The sequence below is a fragment of the Gorilla gorilla genome, chromosome 1 (assembly GCF_029281585.2).
Source record: "Gorilla gorilla gorilla isolate KB3781 chromosome 1, NHGRI_mGorGor1-v2.1_pri, whole genome shotgun sequence".
Taxonomy (NCBI): Eukaryota; Metazoa; Chordata; class Mammalia; order Primates; family Hominidae; genus Gorilla; species Gorilla gorilla.
The window spans coordinates 38,451,745-38,473,632 of NC_073224.2; the positions used below are offsets into that span (position 1 = coordinate 38,451,745).

General features: G+C 42.3%; 1 protein-coding gene across 2 annotated transcripts in view; it reads left to right on the plus strand.

The window, feature by feature from the left end:
* Positions 1-21,888, plus strand: part of DNAH14 (dynein axonemal heavy chain 14) — a 186,796-nt gene that overhangs the window by 163,755 nt on the left and 1,153 nt on the right. For both annotated transcript variants that reach the window (XM_055372090.2, XM_055372096.2), the window contains 6 exons: positions 858-1,057; positions 3,784-3,947; positions 5,096-5,292; positions 12,127-12,239; positions 13,504-13,643; positions 16,060-16,220. In XM_055372090.2, coding sequence (XP_055228065.2) covers positions 858-1,057; positions 3,784-3,947; positions 5,096-5,292; positions 12,127-12,239; positions 13,504-13,643; positions 16,060-16,220 — 975 coding nt within the window. The remainder of the gene's footprint in view (positions 1-857; positions 1,058-3,783; positions 3,948-5,095; positions 5,293-12,126; positions 12,240-13,503; positions 13,644-16,059; positions 16,221-21,888) is intronic.

A 21,888-nucleotide genomic window follows, 5' to 3' on the forward strand; every position in this document is an offset into this window, starting at 1 on the left:
CATGCCAGTGCACTCCAGCCTGGGCGACAGAGCAAGACTCCATCTCAAAAAAGAAAAAAAAGTTTAGGGTATTTTAAATTGCCCAAAGAATACAATGTGCATGGTTTTGTACAGAGTATTACATTAAGTATTCACTAAGAGAATAAGGTATACTGTAACATACAGCATACAATTGCATTGGCAGAATTATATCAGATGACAGAAGGGTATTCTGAAATTTGTATTTCAATTGTTCAGTTGCTTTAAAACACTAGGAATTTTATGACAGTTCCAGCTTGCCAGCTCTTCCTGTTTTTTGTTATAATCTTGCTTCTTCTGCAGGTAATTTTTTTTATCAGTGACTGTTATTTGATTTTTTCCCTCTGACCTTCATTAATTCTTCAACATTTTCCTTAATGATATCAAGAAAGCCACCATCACCCACTTTCCTGACCATATGAACAATGCATTTCTCTTCTTGGTCAGTGGTCAATTATTCTTAAGATCATTCTCACATTCCTTCTATAGGTTTCACTAAAGTAAAATGATTTGTTCAAGCCTTATTGCATTCATTATCTATGGGTGGTCAGAATCACCCTCACCTTTAAAGTGTTTTTTTTTCTTTCTCTCTTTTCCCAAAAAGAAAGTTATACATGCATATCATATGCACATTACAATACAGTAGTCCCAAATGTTGCTTTTGACAGTGTCTATAATATACCACATGCAAATAAGAAAGCCTTCAGTATAAAATTTCATGGGAAAATATTGTCTTCAAGCATTACTGAAAGTAGGTATCTTACTCTGGCAAAAACCAACAAAGTGTTCAGAAGTAGCAGGATTGAAGAAAAAAGCTAACAAAATGGTTAAATTTTCAGATATGTCAGCCAGTTCCAGGATCTGCAAGCATAAAGGACTACATACACATTATCCAGTCCTTACCTGATGATGACCCTCCCGAGGTCTTAGGAATACACCCAGAGGCCATCAGGAGCTGCTGGGAGACTCAGGGCGAAAAGTTTATTGAAAATCTGATTGCCATGCAACCAAAAACTACCACTGCCAACCTCATGATCAGGTAAGAACTCGCTAGGAAAAATTGTTGGTCAAAAATTATCAGGCTGGGTCTGGCAGCTCACGCCTGTAATCCCAGCACCTTGGGAGGCTGAGGTGGACAGATTGCTTGAGCTCAGGAGTTCGAGACCACCCTGAGCAACATGGTGAAACCCTGTCTCTACAAATAATAGAAAAATTAGCTGAGTGTAGTGGTGAGCACCTGTAGTCCCAGTAACTTGCGAGGCTGAGACCCTGTCTAAAAAAAAAAAATTCATTTGAAGAGATATATAGAAAAGTATAGTCTACATGGTAAAGAAACTAAATTCTACTTCAATGAGTTCCTTATGTATTTAAGTTCTAATTTTTCAATTTGTACATCTAACAAATTTTAACACTTTTAAAAGATATTTGAATGTTTGACCCCATTTATAAGCTTAAACATTTTCAAATATATTAATATTCATTATAAAGTTAATGTACTTCAATTTGTCTTCCAGACCTTCTCAAATCTTTGAGTAACTTTTATAAATCTAATAATCAAATAAATATGGTGAATCTTAAATTTTCTTGTTCCCTAATATTTTATATCAATCTAACGAGATTTCAACCTAAAATCATAAATCAGTTTCTCAATTATCTCTTTTAATTGGGGTCACAAGACTGACCACAATCTAACACAAGGTATTACGAGGCCCAATTCTCTTAAACATTACAAATATTTAAGATACCAACATATTATAAGGAAATGCTTTTAATAAACATACTAGATATGCTTATTAATGTCCCTTTGGTCACTTTGAGAAGCTATAATTATCCCAGTCTTGCTGCCTTTGCTTATTAGAGACTTGTCTGTGGGACTTAATCCAAACATCTATCATATTCAATGTAATTTCCTTAGTGGTAGCAAATCTTTGCCCTCTGAAGGTAAGTTTGATTTTTGACACCTTTTGACCTTTTGAATTATTTGAAGCTACCTGGGTTGAATTCTACGGAGAAAATCAACTTTACAGTCAAAACAGTGTGATGACAAAGTAAGAAGCCATGTGACCTCAGGCGATCTGTAAACTGGTTCAGAAGCAGCACTGTTGGACTAAATACTTCTTGGCAGCTTTAAGGTTATTGCTTACCTTGAAGGATAATACTCATTTGACTGTGAAACCTGGAGTGTTTGTTGAAAAATCAGTCCTGGCCGAGCACGGTGGGCTCACGCCTATAATGCTAGCACTTTGGGAGGCCGAGGCGGGTGGGTCACGAGGTCAGGAGTTCAAGATCAGCCTGGCCAAGATGGTGAAACCCCATCTCTACTAAAAATACAAAAAATTAGCCGGCATGGTGGTGAGCACCTGTAATCCCAGCTACTCGGGAGGCTGAGGCAGAGAATTGCTTGAACCCCGGAGGGGGAGGTTGCAGTGAGCCGAGATAGCAACACTGCACTCCAGCTGGGGCGACAGTGCAAAACTCCGTCCCAAAAAAAAAAAAAAAAGAAAAGAAAAAGAAAAATCAGTCCCTACTAGTAAATAGAGCAGCAGAACTCAGAAGAGATGTGCCCCATTTCCTACTCACCCACTAACTGTCTAAGGAAGTCCTCCCACCTCCCGGGGCCCTGGTTTCATCATCTTTAAAAGGATTCCAAAGAGCTCTTCCAGCTCTAGTGTTTAGTGGTTTTGCATAGTATCGCAGCCTCACCTAGGCCTGGACACACACTCCTCCTGTCACCACCCGCGGAGTGTGTGATTAAGAAGCCCTTCGTGTCAACACAGGAATGAGGCAAGCAGTGGAATGTTCCATGCGGCTGCTTCAGCATGCTCTGTTTAGTTGCCTCCTCTTTTTCATTGTCTTGCAGATGCATGCAGACGATTATTTTACAAAGAAATCCTAAAAAAGCTTTTATAATACATATTTCCTTGCAAATGTCTAAAGTACATTGGACAGTTTCTCATCTACAAAATGAAATGAATTCCATGGTCTCTGTAAGATCATCCATAGCATAATTTTGTGGTTCTGTGAAGATACGTTTATCTTCAGATGGAACTTAAGCAGAGGACCCTCTAACATTAGATAGATCTGTAGCTTGTTTTTCTCTTGATTTCTTTTATTTTATTTTCCTTTCCTTTTCTTTTTTTAAATTTTTTTTTTGAGATAGAGTCTCGCTTTGTCACCCAGGCTGGAGTGCACTGGCACAATCTTGGCTCACTGCAACCTCTGCCTCCCGGGTTCAAGTGATTCTCGTGCCTCAGCCTCCTGAGTAGCTCAGACTACAGGCGCCCACCATGCCTGGGTAACTTTTGTATTTTTAGTAGAGACAGGGTTTTACCATGTTGGCCAGGCTGGTCTCAAACTCCTGACCTCAAGTGATCTGCCTGCCTCGGCCTCCCAAAGTGCAGGGATTACAGGCATGAGCCACTGTGCCCAGCCAATTTTTATTTTTTAATTGACATAATAATTGTACATATTTCTGAGGTACATAGTAATGTTTCAATACATACAATGTATAGTGATCAGATCAGGGCAATTCATATGTCCATTATCTCAAACATTTATCCTTTGTGTTGGGAACTTTCAGTATCCTCTCTTCTAGCTATTTGAAGATGTATAATCTATTTTTGTTACCTATACTCATCCTACAGTGGTATAGAACACTAAACATATTCCTCCTGTCTACCAGTAATCTTGAATCCTTTAACAAATCTCTCCCCATCTCCCCCCTTCCTGTTCTGTGTCTCATTCTTCTCTTGGTTTTTTTTGCAGACCTGAGCAGAGTAAGGATGAACTGGTGATGGAAATTCTATCCGACTTGCTAAAGCAGCTGCCACTGACAGTGGAGAAAGAAGAAAGTGCTGTTGGAACTCCAAGCACATTGAAGAGCATGATGTCAAGCTCCATTTGGGAGTCTCTTTCTAAAAATCTCAAAGGTGAGCATGGGACAGGAGCTTTTTCCCCTTACCTCACTCTCCTCAAGAAAGGACTCTGGCATCAGGAGTAAGGTAAAGATAAGACAAAAATTCTATAGAAGTGAAAAGACTGAGATAAGATGGAAAACTCAGTCTCTGCCTCCTTTTTCCAAGTTGAAAGACAGAGAGCACAGAAGAAAATCACGCTTTAGTTTGGGGGTGGGTAGCGTGTGGCACTGAAATCAAAAGTGAAGAAATAACAAGTGTAGCAAACCAGAAAGCAGCAACTCTGCTTTGGAGATTGTCAAGAGTTCTAGGTGCCTGTTCTCTCTGCCTCTCTGCCTTCTGGAACAGCGGAAGTTTAGATGGACCTTCTGCTGAAAGACCACTTGACTCCGAGAAGCTAAGGGGAATCAGGGCAGGCCCAGGAAGACAGAGGAAGCCTGATTGCCCAGAGATGGCTCCAAACCCAGCTCTAAGTGGCTAAATTGCTGGACTATGATAATTTTCCCAGTTAAATTTTAATACCCATATTTTATCCCTTTGCAGAAGTTTATTTGGGAACCAAATATTGAGCAATAGTTTATCAAAACAGTGTCATTGTTGAGTCTCAATCAAAGGTCAGCAAATTAGGGCTCGCAGGCCAAATCCAGCCCACCATTTGTTTTTGTACAGCCTGTGAACTAAAATGGCTTTTGCATTTTTTAATGGTTGAAAAAAATCAAAAGAAGGAATATAGTTTGTGACACATACATGTTATATGAAACTCCAATTTGAGTGCCATAAGTAAAGCTTTATTGGAACACAGCCACACTTACTCATGACATATTGTCTATGCATCCACACATAGTAAGTAAAGCTTTATTGGAACACAGCCACACTTACTCATGACATATTGTCTATGCATCCACACATAGTAGATAGTGTGGCTATACCAGTACATAGTGTGGCCGCACCCACACTACAAGCGGAGAGCTGAGTAGCTTTCACAGAGGTGGTGTGGTCCCCATACCCTAAAATGTTTGCTATCTGACCCTCTACAGAAAATGTTTATCAACCCCTGGTCAAGACACACAAAATTCCCTTAACTTTCAAAGCCTAAGTCCCTCCATGTAAAGCCTCTTTTTAATCTGTAAAATATCAAAATTTTATCTCTTTTTAAAATCCAGATCACGACCCCCTTATCCATTGTGTCTTGCTAACCTTTTTGAAGCAAGAAATTAAACGATTTGATAAGTTATTATTTGTCATACATAAATCCTTAAAAGATCTTCAGCTTGCTATAAAAGGAGAGATCATCCTCACCCAAGAACTGGAGGAAATATTTAACTCTTTTCTTAATGTGAGAGTGCCTACATTGTGGCAGGTAAGCAATTATTATTATTTCCTATTTTCTTGCTTGCTTGAAATGAATGTCCAAGTTCAAGGGAATGGTGAAGGTAAATGGTGCATCTATGTGATGAAATATATAACTCTTAAAAGATGCTGACGTACTTTTTCATATTTTCACATCTCTGAAGTGGGAATGCCTCTTAACAGTCACTGTTAGCCAGGCGGCACCATCACTTAGTTCTCACTATCTGTGTGTGTGAACTATGTATCATGGCAGTTCATGTCAAAGTAGGTGCACTCTTGGTATTACTATAAGTGTTGAGTTTAATTGCTTTTAAAATAAAAACAAAGCTAAACAAGATGATGAAGAAATTACTGGGTCATGGTCTTAAACAGAAGACCAAATTGTAAAAACACAAAATGTATTAGACCAGGAATAAAATAAGCCATGGAAGATCTGGCAGCACAGAGTAGGAAATTAACAAGCTTGATGTTGGACACAAACACTATTTCTCCAGAAATGAACTTCTCCCCTTAGGATTAGCACTGGCCTTTTCCAGAACCCTGAATCCTATACCAGATTGAAAACCTGTGTAGACATGTGAAAAGATGTTCAACAGCATTTGCTTTGAGGGAAATGCAAATCAAAACCACAATGAGATACAACTTCACACCTACTAAGATGGAAAGAATTAAAAATACATAAAAACAAGCATTGGGAGAAATTGGAACCTAAATGCACCACTCATGGGAATGAAAAATGGTGCAGCTACTTTGGAAATAGTCCAGTAGTTCCTCAAAAAGTTAAACAGATTTACCATTTGACCCAGCAATTTCACTCCTAGGAATATATCCAAGAGAAATTAAAGCATAAATCCAGGCCGGGCACGGGGCCTCATGCTTGTAATCCCAGCACTTTGGGAGGCCAAGGTGGCGGATCACCTGAAGTTAGGAGTTTGAGACCAGCATGGCCAACATGGTGAAACCCTGTCTCTACTAAAAATAATAGTAATAATAAAGTGGCCAGGCATGGTGGTGGGTACCTGTAATCCCAACTACTTGTGAGGCTAAGGGAGGAGAATTGCTTGAACCCAGAAGGCAGAGGTTGCAGTGAACCAAGATCATGCCATTGCACTCCAGCCTGGGCAACAGAGGGACACTCTGTCTCAAAAAAAAAAAAAAGTCCACACAAAAACTTGCACATGAATGTTCATGGCAGCATTATTTGTAATACCCAAAAGGTGAAAACAACTCAAATGTCCATTGACTGATGAATGGATAAAATATGGTATGTCCCTGTAATGAAATATTATTCAGCCAGCAAAATGAATGAAGTACTGATACAGGCTACCACATGGATAAACCTTGAAAACAGTAGTTCTTCTGTGCTAAGTGTAGGAAGGCCATCACAAAAGACCATATATTGTATGATTCCATTTACAAGAAATGTCCAGAATAGACAAATCCATAGTGACAGAAAATAGATTATTGGTTGCCTCAGTTTGTGGGTGACAGAGAACTGGAGAATGGATGCTGAGAGGGTTTTCTTTTGGACTCATGAAAACGTTCTACAATTGACTACAGTGGTAGTTGCACAACTCAGTGATTATACGAAAAACCATTCATTTGTACACTTTAAATAAGTAAGTTGTATGGCATATGAGTTATATCTCAATGAAGTTATTTTTAAAACCTATGTAGAAAACATGAAGACAGACGAGAGCAAATAATAACAATTATAATTCCTTAAAATTGAATACAAGCTGTGATGAAAAATTGAGATGTGGAGACACATCCGAATCACAGGACTTCAGAGCTTGAAAGGATCTTAGGGAACCCCCACTCCAATGACCTTATTTTACAGATATGGAAACTAAAAAGCAGAGAGGCCTTATTACATTCTTAGCAAGCCCCGTGGTGAAACAGCTAGGACTCTACACGTGCAAAGTTAGGCTGAAAGAACAAGGCTGAGTTGGTACACTGTAAGTACAGTCACATGTGGCTGAGACCATTGCTTACTTGACAGAGTGACAAGAGGTGAGATGAGTCAGGTAGAAATGTCCGGCTTGGACAAATGGGAAGGAACTAGCACATTCAGAGACAAGGTGAGCAGAAAGACGTGCTGTGTGAGAAACAGATGAAGACATCCTGTTTTGGACATGGAAAGTGTGAGGAGCTAGAGGGGCTCTCAAGTGGAGCTATTGAAAGGCAATGGGACTGATCTTAGTTATTTCTTGCCTTCTGCTAGCTTTTGAATGTGTTTGCTCTTGCTTCTCTAGTTCTTTTAATTGTAATATTACAGTGTCAATTTTAGATCTTTCCTGCTTTCTCTTGTGGGCATTTAGTGCTATAAATTTCCCCTACACACTGCTTTAAATTTGTCCCAGAGATTCTGGTATGTTGTGTCTTTGTTTTCATTGGTTTCAAAGAACATCTTTATTTCTGCCTTCATTTCGTTATGTACCCAGTAGTCATTCAGGAGCAGGATGTTCAGTTTCCATGTAGTTGAGCGGTTTTAGTGAGTTTCTTAATCACAAGCTCTAGATTGATTGCACTGTGGTCTAAGAAACAGTTTGTTACAATTTCTGTTCTTTTACATTTGCTGAGGAGTGCTTTACTTCCAACTATATTGTCAATTTTGGAATAAGTGCGATGTGGTGCTGAGAAGAATGTATATTCTGTTGATTTGGGGTGGAGAGTTCTGTAGATGTCTATTAGGTCCGCTTGGTGCAGAGCTGAGTTCAAGTCCTGGATATCCTTGTTAACTTTCTGACTTGTTGATCTGTCTAATGTTGACAGTGGGGTGTTAAAGTCTCCCATTATTATTGTGTGGGACACTAAGATCAGAGCAGAACTGAAGGAGATAGAGACACAAAAAAACCTTCAAAAAATCAATGAATCCAGGAGCTGGTTTTCTGAAAAGATCAACAAAATTGATAGACTGCTAGCAAGACTAATAAAAAAGAAAAGAGAGAAGAATCAAATAGATGCAATAAAAAATGATAAAGGGGATATCACCACCGATCCCACAGAAATACAAACTACCATCAAAGAATACCATAAACACCTCTACACAAATAAACTAAAAAATCTAGAAGAAATGGATAAATTCCTGGACAGATACACCCTCCCAAGACTAAACCAGGAAGAAGTTGAATCCCTGAATAGACCAATAACAGGTTCTGAAATTGAGGCAATAATTAATAGCCTACCAACCAAAAAAAGTCCAGGACCAGACAGATTCACAGCCAAATTCTACCAGAGGTACAAAGAGGAGCTGGTACCATTCCTTCTGAAACTATTCCAATCAATAGAAAAAGAGGGAATCCTCCCTAATTCATTTTATGAGGCCAACATCATCCTGATACCAAAGCCTGGCAGAGACGCAAATAAAAAAGAGAATTTTAGACCAATATCCCCGATGAACATAGATGCAAAAATCCTCAATAAAATACTGGCAAACCGAATCCAGCAGCACATCCAAAAAGCTTATCCACTATGATCAAGTTGGCTTCCTCCGTGGGATGCAGGGGTGGTTCAACATACACAAATCAATAAACGTAATCCATCATGTAAACAGAACCAAAGACAAAAACCACATGATTATCTCAATAGATGCAGAAAAGGCCTTCGACAAAATTCAACAACCCTTCATGCTAAAAACTCTCAATAAACTAGGTATTGATAGGATGTATCTCAAAATAATAAGAGCTATTTATGACAAACCCACAGCCAATATCATACTGAATGGGCAAAAACTGGAAGCATTCCCTTTGAAAACTGGCACAAGACAGGGATGCCCTCTCTCACCACTCCTATTCAACATAGTGTTGGAAATTTTGGCCAGCACAGTCAGGCAAGAGAAAGAAATAAAGGGTATTCAATTAGGAAAAGAGGAAGTCAAATTGTCCTTGTTTGCAGATGACATGATTGTATATCTAGAAAACCCCATTGTCTCAGCCCAAAATCTCCTTAACCTGATAAGCAACTTCAGCAAAGTCTCAGGATACCAAATCAATGTGCAAAAATCACAAGCATTCCCATACACCAATAACAGACAGAGAGCCAAATCATGAGTGAACTCCCATTCACAATTGCTTCAAAGAGAATAAAATACTTACTTAGGAATTCAACTTACAAGGGATGTGAAGGACCTCTTCAAGGAGAACTATAAACCACTGCTCAACAACATAAAAGAGGACACAAACAAATGCAGGAACATTCCATGCTCATGGATAGGAAGAATCAATATTGTGAAAATGGCCATACTACCCAAGGTAATTTATAGATTCAATACCATCCCCATCAAGCTACCAATGACTTTCTTCACAGAATTGGAAAAAACTACTTTAAAGTTCATATGGAACCAAAAAAGAGCCCACATTGCCAAGACAATCCTAAGCCAAAAGAACAAAGCTGGAGGCATCACGCTACCTGACTTCAAACTATGCTACAAGGCTACAGTAACCAAAACAGCGTGGTACTAGTACCAAAACAGAGATATAGACTAATGGAACAGAACAGAGCCCTCAGAAATAATGCTGCATATCTACAACCATCTGATCTTTGAGAAACCTGACAAAAACAAGAAATGGGGAAACGATTCCCTATTTAATAAATGGTGCTGGGAAAACTGGCTAGCCATATGTAGAAAGCTGAAACTGGATCCCTTCCTTACACCTAGTATAAAAATTAATTCAAGATGGATTAAAGACTTAAATGTCAGACCTAAAACCATGAAAACTCTAGAAGAAAACCTAGGCAATACTATTCAGGACATAGGCATGGGCAAGGACTTCATGACTAAAATACCAAAAGCAATGGCAACAAAAGCCAAAATTGACAAATGGGATCTAATTAAACTAAAGAGCTTCTGCACAGCAAAAGAAACTACCATCAGATTGAAAAGGCAACCTACGGAATGGGAGAAAATTTTTACAATCTACCCATCTGACAAAGGGCTAATATCCAGAATCTACAAAGAACGTAAACAAATTTACAAGAAAAAAATCAAACAACCCTATTAAAAAGTGGGCAAAAGATATGAACAGACACTTCTCAAAAGAAGACATTTATGCAGCCAACAGACACATGAAAAAATGCTCATCATCACTGGCCATCAGAGAAATGCAAATCAAAACCACAATGAGATACCATCTCACACCAGTTAGAATGGCAATCATTAAAAAGTCAGGAAACAACAGGTGCTGGAGAGGATGTGGAGAAATAGGAACGCTTTTACACTGTTGGTGGGACTGTAAACTAGTTCAATCATTGTGGAAGACAGTGTGGCGATTCCTCAGGGATCTAGAACTAGAAATACCATTTGACCCAGCCATCCCAGTATTGGGCATATATCCAAAGGATTATAAAGCATGCTGCTATAATATAAAGACACATGCACATGTATGTTTATTGCAGCACTATTCACAATAGCAAAGACTTGGAACCAACCCAAATGTCCATCAATGATAGACTGGATTAAGAAAATGTGGCACATATACACCATGGAATACTATGCAGCCATAAAAAAGGATGAGTTCATGTCCTTTGTAGGGACATGGATGAAGCTGGAAACCATCATTCTGAGCAAACTATTGCAAGGACAGAAAACCAAACACCGCATATTCTCACTCATAGGTGGGAACTGAACAATGAGAACACTTGGACGCAGGGTGGGGAACATCACACACTGGGGCCTGTCGTGTGTCGGGGGGAGGGGGGAGGGATAGCATTAGGAGATATACATAATATAAATGACGAGTTAACGGGTGCAGCTCACCAACATGGCACATGTATACATATGTACCAAACCTGCATGTTGTGCACATGTACCCTAGAACTTAAAGTATAATAATAAATAAATAAATAAATAAATAAATAAATAAATAAATAAATAAGAAAAGCAATGGGACAAGAGCACGGGCTGCAAAGCGAGCGCTTGGTGTCATCAGCCTAGACAAAGCCATGGATTAAATCTGGGAGAGGGAATATAAAGTAGCAAGAGAAGAGGGCTGAAGGGATTCCAGGCAACACCAGCCTCGAGGGAGGGAAGAAGAGGTGCCAATGAATGAGACCTAAAAAGAAGTAGTTGGAGAATTCAAGAGAAAGCCGGGATGGAGTCTAGTCACAGAAGCCTAGGGGAGAAAGCAGGAGGAAGTAATGAGCTCCTTCAAAAGCTGCAGAGGATACAGGTGCAGGGAGTGAGGCTTGAATATGGAAAATAGAAGGTCGCTTGTGATTTCTAATGAAGACTCCAGAAGAGGGGACAGTAAACAAAAGGAGAAAGGGGCTAGAGGGCTGCAAGGGTCTCCTCCTCCCCACTTGCAACAAACAGGTAGGATTGAGTGTTGGGTGGTTTGTGTAGTTAAGATGGAAGGGAGCGTTAATAAACAGAGCTGGAGAATGGAAAGCTGAATCCACAAGGGGCAGGGGCAGGAGCAGCTGGGCTCAGAACTGGAAGGCAAAGGTAGATAAGGGAGTAGACAGTGGGTGACATTTATAGAACTTTGTATAGGGGAAGGCCAGGAAGCTGAAATTGCTCACACCTAATAGCATGTGAAGGTAATCTCCCCAGAGAGGAGGAAAGGAGATGAGGAAATGAAAAGCTTTGAGAAGAGTGATAAAAGCCTTCAGCCAGGATGGAAGCTTCCAAGCATTTTATCCAAAGCACTGTTAAGATAATGTTGTTTTGCCCTGGTAATAAGGTTTAGACTTTTCATTATATGCTTTCAGTTGGAAAAGGACATCCTCCTGCCAAGTTATTTCTCCCTGGCAATTGAGTCTATTACCAAGGTTTGCAGAAATGTTCCTAATGACCCCAAAGACAAGGAAAAAAAATGATGTGACTGTCTTTAAATCCCAACAGAAACACGCCTACAGATCTTGTAAGCCACTGAGTTCCTGGATTGATGATCTCATCCAGCGACTGAATTTCTTCAATACTTGGGCCAAAGTGGCTTATACTGCAATACAGCGTCGGTATGGATAAAAGATGCTTTACATTTCTTCCTCATTTTTGCTTAAAGCCCAAAGGTTTATGACATCATTTCCGATGCTTGGTCTCCTTGGGTTCTCACAGTAATGTGTGAATTAAGCAAGGGAGGGATTCTTATCTTCTGTTTGAGCTGAGAAAGTGGGGACCTAAGATGTTGAGTCCTGAGTAAGCTCCCTCCACTCCAAGAGACAGTTATGACTACAACATAGTACATTTCTCTTTCCTAAGAAATCCACAGGGTGAAATGTGAAAGGAAATAATTAGTTACATGTAATTTTTTTTTTTTTGAGACAAGAGTCTCCCTCTGTCACCCAGGCTGGAGTGCAGTGGCACGATCTCGGCTCACTGCAACCTCCACCTCCTGGGTTCAAGCAATTCTCCTGCCTCAGGGATTACAGGCACCTGCCACCATGCCCAGCTCATTGTTTGTATTCTTAGTAGAGAAGGGGTTTCACCATATTGGCCAGGCTGGTTTTGAACTCCTGACCTCAAGTGATCCATCTGCCTTGGCCTCCCAGAGTGCAGGGATTACAGGCATGAGCCACCGCGCCCAGCCACACGTAATTTTTAAATGTGTTTTTAGTTATAATAAAAATAGCTGGAGAAGCGTTAGAGTAGCAACATCTAGCAAGTGCCTCACAGGATGTGGAGCATTTTTCTAGGAGCTTTACTCACAGCAGCCCGCTCAGTTCTGACAGCAGCCCTGTGATGTGAAGTAGGTGCTATCATTATCATCATCCCCATTTTAGAGATGAGGAAACTGAGTCCAAGGACATGAAGTGCCCAAGGCTTCACAACTAGAATATGGAAGTATTGAGATTCAAACCCAGAACTAGTTCCAAAGTCTGTGCCAGGCTGCCTCCTATACCATTTAACTATTGAGTGTAGCAACAGCACTGCAGACATCTGACCCACATTTCTTTATATCCTTTGGGAGAAGTCTGTGCCTCAAAAACAACGGACAAGATTCTGCGAGGTGCAGGCAGGATTCCCACTATAATAATAACATCTGTTGTTACCCAAATCTGTTACCTTCCAGCCTTTGTGGTCCCCCTTTTCCCTCATGAGCTTAAAACCATAGCTGGCTTCCATTCAAGGGCCTGATAAAAGTCTTGCATTGGGGGAATTGAAATGAAAAGTAAAAGAAGGGCCCTGGGAGGGGAGGGACTGGAGGAAATGGCCCACATCACCCAAAGGTGTGCAATTATTATGCCCTTAACCCCCAACCTGTGGTCTGCCTTCCACTAGGTATATGAGATTTGTCACAGTTTGGAAGCAGTCTATTCCATCAACTAGCCAAAAATGCAAACACCCTGAGGATTCAGAGAACAATTTCTTTGAAGGGTTTCCTTCAAGATACTGGCTCCCAGCTTTCTTCTTTCCACAAGGTGAGCATTAGAACCAAGATCAGCTCCAGACCTGGCCCAGGCAAGTTTGCACTCAGTCCCTCTGTCACTCACCCTTTCCTCCTCCCCTTTAGGATGACAACACCTGTGCCTCCACAGGTGCCTGGGTCTCTAGTGTGCACTACAGCAGTCTCTTCTCCCTCCCAACCCACTTCCTTCCCTCACCCCAACCTCCTCACATGCCAAATCCACCCACCCCTATCAGATTTTACCTGCGCCTTGGCAGGTCACTGTATCATCTCTCTGCCATTGCTTCTATGATGTCAAAGGTCAACATTAGCACCCAGCCCCTCCAAAGGCCGTGACAAAGGGGTGGAGACGGGCAACTTCACAAGATTGACTCTGAGCTTCAGCCATTCATTCATTTATTTCTGTAACAAGACTTGATGACTGAATGCTGGAACCTAGGCCTTACCTGCTCAACACAAACGTCCAGCAGCGAAGGCAGACATGAACCGGAGTGCATTCCAACGATGTGTGGTCGTGGGGTGGAAAGAGAGTTGTAAAGGGGCGACACTGGGCTGTGAGCTCTATGAAGGCAAGAACCAGGTCTGCTTTAACTTCTGTGGTGTCCCTAGCACCTGATACAGGCCCCAGCACACACACACAAAAAGCTCTCAATAAATATTTGAAGAATGAATGAATGGCATTCTGAATAGAATATATGAATGGATCAGTACTTGTGGAGCATAAAACAGGGGGACCTTCACTAAGAACCAGGCAAGCCCGCTAAGGAAATAACATCTAGGATGTCTTGAAGCTTGCTACCAATTAAGTATTATCCAGGTGCGGACAGAGGAAGAAGAGAATAATTCGTGGAGCTTACATGGTACTTACTGGGTGCCATGCAGTGTTCTGAGGATTTTATATAAATTAAGTCATTTAAGTCTCATGACAATCTTATGAGGTTGTTCCTGTAACTATCCCTGTTTTCAGAGAGAAAACCTTAGCACAGAGAAGTTAAGAAATTTGCCCCAAGTCATATCACTAGCAAAAAGTTGAGAGTCTCATCCAAGGTCACTTCACTACTAAGTGGAATGATTCTGGGGGTGGGGGGAAACTAATAGGTGACTGAGTCAAGATTTGAACTCAGCCTGACTTAAAAAGTTGAGTGTTTCAATGACTGGACTAAGCGGGGACAGCATTCTTACTAGAGAAAACACCTTTCACACTAGGAGAAACCAAATGTTCATTATGGCCAAAACAAAAGACCCCAAAAGGGAGAATGATGCCGCTGCAAAGTTGGGCACGGCTGGCCCCCAGGGCTGTGTAAGACACACTGAGGGAGTTGACTCCATCCTGTGGCAGCAGAAACCACTGAAGTGTTCCAGGCCAGAGAGGTCATGATCCAGCAGCTATAGGAAGGAAGAAGGGCAGGGGTACATTGGAGAAGAACAAGACTGGGTCCTGGTCATATAAGGAGTCTGCAAATTAGCCAGGTGTGGTGGTGCACACCTGTAGTCCCAGCTACTCAGGAGGCTGAGGCAGGAGGATTGCTTGAGCCCAGGAGGTCGAGGCTGCAGTGAGCCATGATCGTGCCACTGTACTCCAGCCTGGGCAACAGCAAGACCCTGTCTTATCAATAAATAAATAAAATAAGGAGTTGGCTTTATTCTCCAGGCAAGAGCTGGTGGTGATCAGAGTAGAGCAGTGGTAGTGGGCAGAAGCAGGGAGTAGGGGGCATTTAGGAAGCAGAAGCAACTGGACTCCGTGTTTGGAAGGACAGGGGTGGGGGGGAGAAGGAGGTTAAGCATGACTCCTGGGTCTCTGGCTTGGAAAGCTGGGTGGCTGCTGGCGTCATTCACTGAAATACGGAGCACAGGGAGAGGAGCAGGCTGATGGGGATCATAGCGACAGGCATGGTGAGTTCGAGATGTTCTCATTTTTTTTCCTACTGCACGTAGCCTTTCTCCATGCACCCGGGGGAAACATGGCCACAAGCACCACAGCAACCCTAGAGGCAACAGAGCCTTCCTTTTCCCAGTGTCCATATGTCATTTCTTGAGGAAGACTCTGACACACTTGGTCTTGTACTTGCCCCTGGGTCCCATCTTTGTTGCCAGGAGGATGAGGTATGATCATCGGCCAAGATTGGCTCAGAAATGGAGAGGGTCTCAGAATTGACAGCCCCTCTATCCCCACAATGAATACAGGAGGGGTGTTGGCCTTGAAAAACAACCCACGTTCACCAGGAGGCTCCTGCAGCTGGCCAGACCAAAGTCACCAAGGCCTGAGAGGGTGGGTGAACTGGTCCTCTGCTCCCGCCCAGCCCATCTCTTTTATTCTCTCTTTTTCCCCCACTCTTCCCTTTCTTCTCCATGAGACATCATTGTTGCTAACCCCAGCAGGAGGCCCTGAGACTCACAAGGAACTTGATGGTGTGTGTTCTTCTCCAAAGCCTTTCTTGCTGCTGTGCTTCAAGACTATGGGAGGTCCCGAGGAATCGCTGTGGATGCCCTCACCTTCACCCACCATGTGATTTCCGACATCACTGACAAGGATGAGAAGTTCTCCGTATTTATGCCAAAGAAACTCAACATAGTCAGGAGAGCGTTTAAGGTACTGGAATACTTCAAGGATTAGAAACGGTGATCACTCATCCATTCATTCATTCATTCATTCAATCAATTGTGCCCTTTACAAACCTTTACTCAGCACTTACCACATTCCAGGCACTAGACAGGCAGATCAACAAGCCCTGCTTCAAGTCCAAATGCCCTCAGACTTCATGTCTCCCACTCTCTTTCTGGGGGGGAAAAAGATTATAAATCATGAATAAAAGATTTAAGTCAATGTAATCAACAGACTTTCTAAGTATCCCCTATTATAAATGAAGGCAGAATGCTGCTGAGGTCAGCATCAAAAGGTGATATTTTAAATCAGTGGGCAAACCTGTCCTAGCTGCTCTTGGCCGAAATTCCTGCCCCCAGCAACCGGCTTATTCCAGAGCTCAGCCAGGTGCTAAGTGGAAACCTACACCTACCCGGACCTCAGCGGTGCAGTGAGGGGGACCCATGGAGGCGGCTTGGGCTGGAGCAGAGCACAGAGCACCAGCCAGCCAGATGCACCACGCACCCCAGCCCTGCCACTCCCACGCCACTGTCCCCACTGATTTGAAGGGCCACAGCTGTCATTTTCTAAATTCCAATTTGTTCTGGGAATCTATTTTTCTGCTCCAGGACTAATGCTGGGGAGGAAGGGGAGACAGGGTTGGGAGACATTGGTTTAAAGATTTAAAAAAAAAAAAAAGAATGTGAAAGGATGCTCAATATCTTTAGTCAGAGAAATGCAAATCAAAATGATAATGAAATACCATTTTACACCCAGTAGGTTGGCTATAACCAAAAGAATTGAAAAAATAGTAATAAATAAATAAATACAATCATGTACCACTTAACGATGGGGATACATTCTGAGAAATGCATCGTTAAGAGTGTACTTCCACAAACCTACATGGCATAGCCTACTGCTTACCTAGGCTAAATGGGATAGCCTATTGCTGCCAGGCTACAGACCTGTACAGCATGTTACTGTATTGAACACTGCAGGCAGTGTAACACAATGGTAATTTGTGTACCCAAACACATCTATACATAGAAATGCATGGATGCATTCCTCTACATCATCGCTAGGTGATAGGAATTTTTCAGCTCCATCATAATCTTATAGGACCAGCTTGGTATATGTGGTCTGTCATTGGCACAAATGTTGTTATGGAGCTCATGATTAAATACACTGAGGGTCATACATGGCCATATGTTTAGTTTTGGTGTAGATACTGCCAAATGGTTTTTCAATGTGGTTGTACCAATCCACAGGCCCACCAGTAATGTAGAAGATTGCTCCACATCCCTGCCAACACTCGGTATTTTTAGTGTTTTAGTTTTAGTCATTCTAGTGGACGTGCAGTGATGTACCTTTTTTTTTTTTGAGACGGAGTCTTGCTCTGTCGCCCAGGCTGGAGTGCAGTGGCGCGATCTCAGCTCACTGCAAGCTCCGCCTCCCGGGTTCACGCCATTCTCCTGCCTCAGCCTCCCAAGCAGCTGGGACTACAGGCGCCCACCACCACACCCGGCTAATATTTTTTGTATTTTTAGTAGAGTAACATGGGGTTTCACCATGTTAGCCAGGATGGTCTCGATCTTCTGACCTCGTGATCCGCCTGCCTCCGCCTCCCAAAGTGCTGGGATTACAGGCATGAGCCACCGCGCCCGGCCGCAGTGATGTATCTTTATGATTTTAAATTGCATTTCCTTGATGATTAAGTCGGGCACCTTTTAAAATGATTATTGATATTTGGATTTCCTCTTTTGTGAAGTTTCTGTTCAAGACTGTGGACTGTTTTTGTCTTATTGATTTATAGAAGTTCTTGTGTATTCTGAATATAAGCTGTCAGGTACATGTATTGAAAGCATCTTCTCCCAGTGTGTGACTTTCCAAATCACTTTCTTAATGGTGTCTTTTGATGAACAAAAATTTTTTTGTTGTAACAGAGTCCAGTGTATCCATCTTTTATTTAGGGTTAATGCTTTTTTATGTTCTGTTTAAGAAATCTTTGCCTACCCTAAACTAAGTTCATGAAAATATTATCCTGTTATCTTCTAGAAACTATATTGCTTTACCTTTCATTTTCTATGATATATATATAATTGAAGGCCAGGCACGGTGGCTCACACCTGTAATCCCAGCACTTCGAGAGGTCAAGGTGGGCGGATCACCTGAGATCAGGAGTTCAAGACTAGCCTGGCCAACATTGCGAAACCCCATCTCTACTAAAAATACAAAAAATTAGCCAGGTTGGGTGGTGCGCATGTGTAATCCCAGCTACTTGGGAGGCTGAGGCAGGAGTATTGCTTGAACTTGGGAGGCAGAGGTTGCAGTGAGCAGAGATCGCGCCACTGCACTCCAGCCTGGGTGACAGAGAGAGACTCTGTCTGGAAAAAAAAAAAAAAAAAGGAGAATTGAGTTGTGTATGGCGTGAGGTGAGATCAAAGTTCTTTTGGTTCCATATGGGTACCCAACTGACTCAGCACCATTTCTTTTTCATTGAAATGGCCCTTTCCCTACTTCAACTTTGTCATAGATCAAATAATTCTACATGCCTGGGCCTGTTTCTATTGAAATAATCAGATAGTTTTTATCCTTTATCTCATTAACATGGTGGATTACATAGAACTATCTGGAGTGTAGTTTGTTATAAGGTATGATTCCTATATTAGGAATTTTTTAATGAAGAATGGAAGCTAAATGTGATGAGAGAGCTTTTCAGGGTTTATGGAGATTATCACATAATTTATCACTTTTATCAATATGATTAAAAGATCCTAAGGTTGAATCATCTTAATTGTAATATTTTATTCAGGATTTTTGTATCAATATCTTATTTGCTATTATTCTGTAGGATTAGGCCGGGCGCGGTGGCTCACGCCTGTAATCCCAGCACTTTGTGAGGCTGAGGCGGGCAGATCACGAGGTCAGGAGATCGAGACCATCCTGGCTAACACAGTGAAACCCCGTCTCTACTGAAAATACAAAAATTAGCCGGGCGTAGTGGCAGGCGCCTGTAGTCCCAGCTACTCGAGAGGCTGAGGCAGGAGAATGGCGTGAACCCAGGAGGCAGAGCTTGCAGTGAGCAGAGATCGCGCCACTGCACTCCAGCCTGCGCGACAGAGTGAGACTCTGTCTCAAAAAAAAAACAAAAAAATTATTCTGTAGGATTGGGGAGGGGGGGCTTGGAGAGGGTGATGTTTTTAGTTTTTATTGTGCATATTATTGACGGTGGTTTCCTTATTCTAATCCTGTCTGCCTTCTGTCTTTAGGGTTCTCACAGTTTCTGGTCCACTGGGGATACGTCTTGTTTTCCAGTGCTTTCATAGTTGCATTCTGGGATTTGGAGTGGGAGGAGGTGGTGGACACTCATGCTGTTTGGCCTCTGGGTCCTGGTCTTCCTCTCCTCAGCACTCATCAGACTGCACTAAGATGATTCCGAGACTACCCAGAATTAGTGAACGTTAGGAACATGTCAGAAGAAGGATGGAACTGGGAGAGTTTGTCCTACAAGGCAAAAGACTCTGAGGAGAAAAAGAAATATTGAAAACGGTGATACATGAAGAACTAGACTCTAATTCTGCTAGAACTCCAACCAGGGGGACCTCCAAGGGAAAGACACATGCAGTTGATCTAAATTGATGATGATGGTGGCGTGTCCTTTTATAGACAGGGAGTTCCCTGTCACTGGAGCTTTAGGAGAAATCAGGTGACCGCTTGGCAAGAGTATTGACGTGGAAGAAAGCTCAGGTTCAGATGTGTTTTCGACTGGAGGTTTATCCAACTGTTTATTTAAAATATGGGTCCAAAACCGTTCTGGCTGTTGGAAATATCGAGATGAACAAAATAAGGCCTCTGCCCTCTAGAAGATCCCAATCTACCTGATAATGATGGCACTGATGCTTGCTAGCCAACACTGACCGAGTACTATGTGCTAAGCTTTTTACCTGCATTATTTAATCCTCACAAATTAGCCTCATTCTGTAGGTCAGGAAACTAAGGTTCAAAGAGGCAGATCATAAGCTTTGAACCCAAGTCTAGCTGACTCTACACCCATAGCCTAACCTCTTCCTACATAACCCATTAGACATGAAAAGGCTACCAAGAGGCAGATGTGCACCAGGGCCTTTTCTTATGACTCACAGAGGGAGCACAGGGGTACGGACTGCCCGCCTAAGTTTGCTTTTTGCCTCTATCCATCTAATCAGATGTTCTTACTTATTTCTGCTTTATACAAACAACCAGCTTCCACTGAGTTGAAGTAAGATTACTTCCATTTATTCTGAGTGGCTCTTTGAAGAGTTAAATCACTCCAAAAGGGGCTGTTTACAAATTACCTACAGTTTAGATTTTTCAGAGGAAAAACCCATGTAAGCTATGACCAAGTTACACAAGTATAAATGGAAGTGACATTGTCAAATGCGTTAGATTAACTTCTTCCAAGGTTGTTAGGAAAGGACAACACTAGAACAAATGCAGTACAGGAAAATTTGCATTTATATAAGTTAAGGGGAAGAGAAGTAAAAATCATTATACAAAGCAATTCCCAGTAAAATTTTTTTTTTTTGAGATGGAGTCTTGCTCTGTCGCCCAGGCTGGAGTGCAGTGGCGTGATCTTAGCTCACTGCAACCTCCGCCTTCCGGGTTCACGCCATTCTCCTGCCTCAGCCTCCCGAGCCCGGCTAATTTTTTGTATTTTTAGTAGAGACGGGGTTTCACCATGTTAGCCAGGATGGTCTCGATCTCCTGACCTCGTGATCCGCCCGCCTGAGCCTCCCAAAGTGCTGGGATTACAGGCGTGAGCCACTGCGCCCGGCCAAAATTCTTTTATAGAATAAGCCAAAATAGGAAGTGCTTAATATGAGTTCAGCTTGCACCTCCAGGTAGTCACATTCCAGAGTGGACAACACAGAAGGCATCACCAGGCACAGCACAGGCTGTTCCACACTGCCTCCCCTGTGTCAACAAGCTGGCCCAGGCTGCTTCAAGGGAGAGCTCGGGACAGCGGTGCCCACCCCTTCTCTTCAGAGATCTGCCCCATCAGAGGAGATGGCAGAGCCCTCCAGGGTGGCCTGGTACCTGGCCACCAGCTCCTCCAGGCTGGGCATCCCTCCAGCACACCTGCAGGAGAGCATGTGGCTTCACAGGCCTACCTCAGGCACACCTGGAGTCACCTGGAATTGGAGCTGCAGGCAACTAAATTTTCTACTTCACAGACCTCCTCAGAAACTCATTTTACTTAACCCTTTATCATTAAAATGTAATCCTCTATTTAACCTATATCATTCAAAAATATATGGAACCCAGCCGGGCATGGTGGCTCACACCTGTAGTCCCAGCACTTTGGGAGGCCAAGGGAGACGGATCACTTGAGGTCAGGAGTTCGAGACCAGCCTGGCCAACATGGTGAAACCCCATCTCTACTAAAAATACAAAAAATTAGGCGGGCGTGGTGGTGTGCTCCTGTAATCCTAGCTACTCAGGAGGCTGAGGTGGGAGAACCGCTGGAACCCAGGCGGTGGAGGTTGCAGTGAGCCAAGATCACGCCACTGCACTCCAGCCTAGGCAACAGAGCGAGACTCCATGTCAAAACAAAAACAAAAACAAAAAAAAAACCCTCCTCTGCCTTTTTTACATTTCTAGAGCCTAAAACAGTAGTTATGGCCACTATGGTAAAGGT